We start from the raw sequence: 8,267 nt of genomic DNA, 5'->3' as shown, positions 1-8,267 counted from the left end.
CGAAAGGAGCTTGGGCTGAAGAGCTCCAACAAGTACTATGGGCTTACAGAACAACCCCCCAATCCGCCACTGGAGAAACACCCTTCCGACTAGTTTATGGCGTAGAAGCCATGATCCCGATAGAGGTCAATGAGCAAAGCCCAAGAGTGATTCTCCATGACGAAATCGGAAATATACAGGGACACAAAGAGGAGCTCGACTTGCTCCCCGAAGTCCGAGAAGAAGCTCATATAAGAGAAGCAGCGTTGAAACAAAGGATGACTACAAGGTACAACAAAAAAGTCATTCGAAGGAGTTTCACCCCTGACGACTTAGTCTTAATCAGAAACGACATTGGAGTCAACAAATCGGGGGAGGGAAAGCTCGCTGCTAATTGGAAAGGACCATACAAGGTCAATGAGGTCTTAGGAAAGGGCTATTATAAGGTGACCGACTTAGGCGGCACCGAGTTACCAAGTTCATGGCATGCTTGTAATATGAAAAGGTACTACAGCTAAAAGCGAACCCTACTCCCTGATGTACTCTTTTCCCAGCTTCATGATTTTTTCCCAGAATCAAAGGGTTTTTTCTGGAGAAGGGTTTTTAACGAGACATCATAGTAGGGGCTAAGGGAAATAAATTATCAAAAACCCTTAGTAGCAATAAGGTACCTCCTCAACTAATAAAGATCTTTTTTTTAAATATCTCTTTTAAATTCCCTTTTTTATTCTCTTTCTACGAAACGCGCCGATTTAAGCTCGACAAAACGTGAAAATCCCATGAACCGACCTAGATGGTCGTCAGGATAAAACGACGAGGTACAAGTCGGCGTAAAGAGGTTATAGAAGTCGATCATGATAAACTCGGGAGCAGTCCGACTCATAAGTCAGAATGCGAAACCGAGTAAAATTAAAATGAATCGCAAAAGTAGCCTAAGTCACGAAAAGCTCAATAAAACGAAATTGAGTACTAGGAATAACAAAAAGAGATAAGAAAAACTACGAAAAATTGTAAAGCTGCCTTGAAGATCAAAGGAGATTCAGAAAAGCAGGCAAGCCCCAAAGAAAAGGTTTTTCTAGAAAAAGATCAAAGAATCAAAAGAACCACGAAAAGCATGCGCGCATAAGGTAACTCAAAACCCTTATCCAAAGAGGGCATTTATTTAACGTTAAATTAAACCCTTGTTAAAAAAGGGCATCATAAATTGTTTTGTTTACGGCCTTAAAAGGCCAAAAAACTGTTCAAAACACCAACAAATAAATATGAAGAGTTTAAAAAGAGGGGCCCACAGGCCGGGCCCCAATAGCCAAAATCACTTTTTAAGAGGATCACCACCAGCAGAGTCATCTTTCACACGTACAAGTCGGACGGAGGAACACCGAGTTTCAGGTTCACTCGATAGTCACCTCCCTCACACGTTTGGGCCAACCAACGCCATCCGGCCCACTAATCTCTGGTTACCCACCGTAACAAGTATAGTCTTTCTATACTAATTTAAGAGGTTGTGGGTTGTCAATTAATCTTAGTTTATATAGCATATTTTCTTTTTTTTTTTTACTTCAAAAATCTGGAGTTCAAAGAAAAAAAATTAATAAGTGTGTGAAGAATGTATAAGTGTGTATTGTACCTAGAATTGGAGGTTATCCAATTTATTTGAAATACTTAAAATTGGAACTTATCCAATCCGCTTCACAAAAAAAAAAATTATTAATTCGAATCTTTTTATTGTTGGTTAAAATAATTAGAACCAGTGAAAATTGCTCAAAACGGATAAAAATTGGTAAATATCGGTCTAACTAAACTACTCTAAAAAAAATTTAAAATTGTTGAAGATATAATCTGAACTTAGATTTTCTTTGTTTTCGTATACTTCTCTTGCCAATAAATTATATTATTTCATATTATTTTAATTTTATACTCAATTATATTTAAATTAATTATATTTTTTATTATTTATGATTATTAGTATAAATGTTATTAAATATATATAAATAAAAATATCAAATATTTTTATTAATTACAATATAATTATTTTTTATGATTATATAATATTTATTAATATTATTTTTTAATAAATACATATAATATATAATAATATAATGAATATAAACTACGGTGCCTCCGGGGCTTCCTCCTTCCCCACCCAGGCCCTCTCTTCTAGCTCGGCACGTCATCCCTATCCTCCCTGGCTTCTCTGTTCGAGCTTGGAGCAGCTCGCCGTCGTGTCGCGTTCATCTCGCCGGTCGCCGTCGTCTCGCCGGTCGCCGTCCTGCTCTCCGTCAAAGGTTAGTGGCACTGCTTTCACTTCTTTGGTTATTCCTTTTATGCTCTGTTTAGTGATTTCTGAATGTGAAATTGTGAATGGAAATCAAATAATTGATTTTGCGAACAGTTTGATGTTTGGTTTCTTGCGTAACACACACACAGGTGTCAGCCAACCCTAAACCTCCCCACGGATCTGCTCTGCCTCCTGCCGCATTCTGTTTCTGTTTCTGCTTCTTATTCTGCTTCCCTTGAGCCCTTCTGGCCTTGTTCTGCTTCTGGTATGCGCTTGGCCGCTTGCTGTCACAGCGTCTACCAGTCGCTGCTCTAACTCGGTTCTGTAAAGGCATGGTTTTCTACCTTTTACATGCCATTTTCTTGTGTTAATTACTTAATTTCTAAAGGTTCGTTCATGTTAAACTGATTCATGACATCCCCACACAATCTTTTATTTCTATTTTTTTTCCTGATGTTTTGTTCGTCCTCAGTTCTTTGGAATTTTTTTTCCTGCAATTTACATAAACTTTTCTGAAATTGTTGTCTGATTGTGTTGTTGCTTTTGGTATTATGTTACTATAATACTCTGATTGTGTTGTACTTGTTATTTTGTTTAAATGAGACTGATTTAGGTGTGCAGAGACTTTCATGCTTTAGGTGGCACTACTCATTTTGTTTTTGTTTTGTTTTTTTTTTTTTCTAACTAAAAGTGATAGATCAGTCTTAGTATGATGTAATTTTGCATCTTACTATCTTAGTGGGGTCTAAATTTTGAAAGCCTTCATCAGAAAGCTGAAAGTGTTAAAGAGAAGATCTTTTGGTTCGCACGGAGGCTGAAAGGAAGTGGGTTTGTGCCCCTGAAACTTTTGAAGGAAATGGACAAATTTGTGCATGCTTGTTCCTTTCTCATCTAGTTTTGGACAATGCTTTTATTTTCATTCAATATCTTTTTTCAAGCATTTGAAAAAATCTATGCTGAAGAGCTTGTAATTTTGTAGTTTCTTTTCCTTTACATGGATCATGATTAATTATGCTCCAACATTTAATTCTAATAAGAGTGTATTGCCCAATTGAATGTTAACATTTATAGTTAACAAACTAACACCTCAATGCAACAATTACTCCTATATTGCCAATTTTCTACTTGATATTGTTTGTGTTTACTTTTGGTTAGTATTATTCTTAGGCCATAATAGGAGGGCACATATGTTTTTTTGGGTTGAATGCTCACTCCTATCCATGTCTTGACAAAAAGGGTACATTTGTGTTAGTCAGGCAATATCTAACGTATAATGACATCAAATTTTCATCTACATAGATCAATGTTTTGTTTATTATCATACAATGCAATGGAATTTGAGTTATATGGTTGACCCCAAAAACGAATAAGGTTTACATGTTGCTATTTGAATCTACCCTGTTATTATTCATACATGGTTTTCTAATATTGTATATTAGTTGTGATGCTGATAGTTTCACATGTTAAAAGAACACCTGATCTTTCATATTAGTTGTGATGTTGATTTTTCTTGTTATAATCTTATCCTGTTCTCTTTTTTCAATAAAAAAGATTCTAGATTTATCTTTAAATATAATTTTTAGCAGGAGTTGGGATCTTTCATTTCTCGATTTGATCATCACTATAAGGAACACCTCATGGGAGGATTGAGAACTATGGTTAGGGGGGGTAAAGATAGCAGGTTGGAGGTTGAATATTTGATCTGGCTTTGCTCCCTTTCAGAGCTTGAGATTGTAAGGATTTTATTCATCATCTTTAAGGATAATATCAATGTTCTCTTTTATTTTAGATTCTCGTTGTGTGTGTATTTTTGTTGAGTTATGTTTTTCACCAGAAAATAGGTGTCAAGGTAGAGCTCTCATGTTTAAGTTAAAAATTTTAAATATTTTGAGTAATTGTCATAATCGGTAAATTCCTGTTGGCGTATCTTATTTTGGTAGAACTCATTGTGATTCAACAGAGTTTTATATTGGCTATCAAAAGCCTAACACAATCATCCTCCTTTTTTTTTGGTAGAAATAATTATAAATTATTAAAAAATATGGAAGAAAGTACATGTGACTAAGATGAGGTATTCTTAAGAAAAGGTAAAAAATGGACTTGTATCGAATTAGATAATAGTGAGTTGAAATGTTTTTCATAGAGAGCCTGCCATTTTGACTGGGTTTTGTATGCAAATCCAGTCCATGAGATTTGATTGGTTTTGTTGTTGACTCGTTGTGTCTGATAACTAGAGTGTGCCCTGCCACTTCCAGTTCCAGGTTAAGATTTGTTATGGAATTTCTTTATAATGATATTCAAAGTTTGGCATTTTTGCAGGATATGTTAATTAGCTTGAAGTTGCTGATCTTTCAGCGTGCAAAAACAATAGGCTATGCTGATCTGGCTAAGAAATTCAACCTTAAGTTTATTCGAGCCATTGGTATGACTTTATTACTCAATATCATGCTTTTCTGTATTCTTATATGTGTACTGTTCCTTGATTATGCATGCAGTTTTCCTATGCTTCTATTGAGTTGATTTATATATCTTCTTTTTCTTGTTCCATCTTTTTATATAATACATACTGTTTACTTAAGTTGAGGCAGGATTCAAGTATTTTTATTATATTTTGCATTATTACTATGTTTTTCTTTTGGAAAACAAAAAAAGAAATATAGAAAGAGAAAAAAGCATATCTGTAGAGTAGGACTTTGTGTAGCCTCCTTTAAGGGTCTGGCTCAGATTTTTCTCAGTATGTCTGTGTGTAATAGGAATAGATTAAGTTAATCATTTAACAGGACTTTTGCATGCATCTCTTGAAATAATTGAAGGACTATAACCTCTATCCCGACTTCTCATATTTATAAGTTGAATAGCTTAACGGTGAGAATTAATAAATCATAAGTCTTCTTGATTTTCATCAAGTTATTTAGAATAGCAACAAATTGGTTTTTGCGGTATTACTTGTAACTAAGTACAAGTCCTTGATAACAAGTTCCTGAATATCATTCCAGTTTTGCTAGTACTTAGGTAAATATGTGGACTAGCTACTCAAACTGTTTGGTTATATTAATTTTCTGACTATCATTGGTTCTCAATGCAGCTGTTGTTTTGATGGAGCATCTTAAGGAAGAGTTAAAAGATTTATTGCTTGTTGCAGATACGGATAAATCTGCGTCTTTTTTGGATGCTTGTAAACTATTGAAATGTTATAAGGAGGGTACTACAACTATTGAAGAGCTAATTACTGACATCGGTACTGATATACAAGCATATGTGAGGAGGTACGTTCCAAACATTTGTATTTCTGAGAACTTATATAGTGAAACTATGGTAATTTATCTACCAAACAGATTTTGAAATGCGAATTGATGTATGTTGATATTACATTGATATTTACGAAGTTTGGTGCTGAATGCTAGAGCTGTGTCTCCAGTGGATATAGAGGATGACTCTAAATGATGTACAACAATAATTAACCAGTATAGTTATCTTACTAGTTACTAATGGATAAATAGAAAGTTATGCAGTTTTTCATTGAATCTCGATAGCTGTGAAAGACGCACGACATTTGCCTACAAGCAAATTTAATGACCATTACTAACCAAGCACTAATTACTTGGATGTCTGACCTAATTATTACTTGTAGTATGTAGGATCACTTTAATATATATTCATTTTCTACATAGACACCTGCCTTCCTCGATACCATATTTGATAAGCATCTGAGGATAGGAAAGGCAGAAAGCACCAATACAATGGTGAGTGGAGACATTGACAAGATAGAAAAATTGTTTTTAAGTTTTCTATTAGACTTGTTTTTCTAGGAAGATACATTTTGCCATCTATTTTATTGTCCAAACAAGTTTTGTCTTTCCCAATATCTCTATAGTTTTGTTCTAAGACGTTACCTAATGGGATCTTACTTCTGATGGTAGCGTTTGTTTCTTCATTTGGCCATTGCCCATCATACCTACCTAATGGGATCTTAGTACTGATGGTGGTGTCCTCTTTCTCCATTTGGCCATTATACCTTGTGCATCTTATGCTTCTTATTGGGGTATGTAACGTAAACATTAGTATCTTGATTTGTTTGTACAGACCATCAACGTACAAAATAAAGGAGGAGAAAGATGAAAGAAAATAGTAAAAGATTAAGGTGTTCTTGATGACCTGAAACTTACTACCTTACTTATGGCAAAAGTTGAGTTCGACTTTTCTCATTGGCGGATGCATACTTTCTTTTTATAGGTTTTCCACTTTTTTTTTCCCTTTGGGGTCATATTCATAAATTAATTGTATTCATCTATTTTATAGCTAACATTGCTGGAGCAATCTAGCAGGAAAATTTTGAATATTATTCTTAGAAGAGGTAATATTAGTTATTGGGAGTTTTTGGCTTTGGGTTTCATAAACTTACCTTATTAGGATTTTTTTTTGTACAAATAAATTGAATATTTATTGATTGATATGTCTTTCTAAAAATGATTATTTTAGGTGTACATCAATATCAATTATCAAAATTAAATATTAGTATAAAATATATGTTGAAATACAAAATACATATTAACATGTATTAAACAATACATGTATTTATACACAAATACATGATAATTGATTTTTGATAGTTGATTTTAGTATATAAATATTTTTGTTCTAAAAATATTTATATTTATCTTTTTTTTTTATCACATTATACATATCTTGTTGTCAATGCTAACAAAATAAAACTGTGTTTGCAGGATGGTTTAAGTTGATCTATAAGGTAAATCGATATAATTTGTTACGATTTGGATTATATTAATTTAAATTTTATTTTTAAAACTAATCCAATTTTATTCAAAAGATGTTAATTTGTATTGTATTGATTTATTTATTTTTAAATTGATTATGATTCAAACTATTGATATTTGGATTAGATCGATTTGTATCTTATCAAAATATTAAGTTTAAAATTAGGGGTGTTCAAAAGTAATCTAAACCAAACAAAATTGATGAGATAGGTTATTATTCAATCTCATTTTCTGTTATGGCATGTTTAGGAACATCGATAGGTTATCGACTTTAAAGTTGGTAATTTTTTTAATTAATTGATTTTAATTCGTAAACTTCTTTAAATTAAATTAGGTATGCTCCTTTAAATTAATTTTTACTATTTTTTTATTTCACATTTATATGTTGTTAATAACTACGGGTTATATTAAGTAACCAATAACTTTTTTGAACAACATAAACAACTACCAATTAAATCAAAATATATTATACTTTCAAATTATTCACCTAAATCTTAATATTAGAATAACCATCTATACATCTAGTAAAATGAACATTCGATATATCCATTATTCACATTGTTTAATATTTTCATTGTTTACTTATACTTTTCTATAACTAAATTACGTTGACATATACGTTGTTAGGTTCATCGAGATGGACAACAGAGTACGGACCATTATGAGGACAGGTTGCTCAGATTGTGACATAGGCCAGGCTAGATACCTTGTCCTAGTTCATTGTAACATTTCTTACGAGTTTTGATTATGTTTCTCGAAATTTCAGCTTTGTTGGACATCATATGACGGTCCCCAGCTCCAGGCAATGTGTCACGACTGGTTGAGGAGTTGTCGGGAGGTTTACACGTGGAGGATAGTGGTATAGTCTATTTTTAATATATAAAAGTAGATACATAAGTATGTACCACATTACTTTTGAGATATTTATTTCCTCCTACTAATGCCATGTCAGCAATATTTCTTACTTAGCACAATTTTAGAATCAACCACTCAATTCTTGTCAAATCAACTATTATTTCCAAATCAGCAAAAAAATAAAATATACAAATAAAAAACTAAAAAATAAAATCCAATAAATTTGTAATCTATAAATACATTGAATTCATATTTGTAACCTACAATAAATTTATAACCGTAACAATTAATTTATTAATTTTTATAAATAACTTATTAAAGGTAATAAATATCCATATTACAAATGTTATAATAATATTATTAATCATAATAAATTTTAC

The 8,267-nt window shown here is 32.5% G+C and overlaps 1 protein-coding gene across 1 annotated transcript in view; it reads left to right on the top strand.

Moving 5' to 3' along the window:
- The window catches only part of LOC107615220, a 9,194-nt gene continuing 3,005 nt past the window's right edge, over window positions 2,079-8,267 (top strand). The window contains exons 1-5 of the mRNA XM_016317318.2: window positions 2,079-2,264; window positions 3,844-3,990; window positions 4,577-4,679; window positions 5,343-5,523; window positions 7,660-7,898. Of these exons, the coding sequence (XP_016172804.1) occupies window positions 2,079-2,264; window positions 3,844-3,990; window positions 4,577-4,679; window positions 5,343-5,523; window positions 7,660-7,777 (735 nt within the window). The 3' untranslated portion in view covers window positions 7,778-7,898. The remainder of the gene's footprint in view (window positions 2,265-3,843; window positions 3,991-4,576; window positions 4,680-5,342; window positions 5,524-7,659; window positions 7,899-8,267) is intronic.

The sequence above is a fragment of the Arachis ipaensis genome, chromosome B09, assembly GCF_000816755.2.
Source record: "Arachis ipaensis cultivar K30076 chromosome B09, Araip1.1, whole genome shotgun sequence".
NCBI classification, from domain to species: Eukaryota; Viridiplantae; Streptophyta; class Magnoliopsida; order Fabales; family Fabaceae; genus Arachis; species Arachis ipaensis.
Note: the sequence above shows the minus strand (reverse complement) of the source record. Positions and strands in the feature narration are given on the sequence as shown.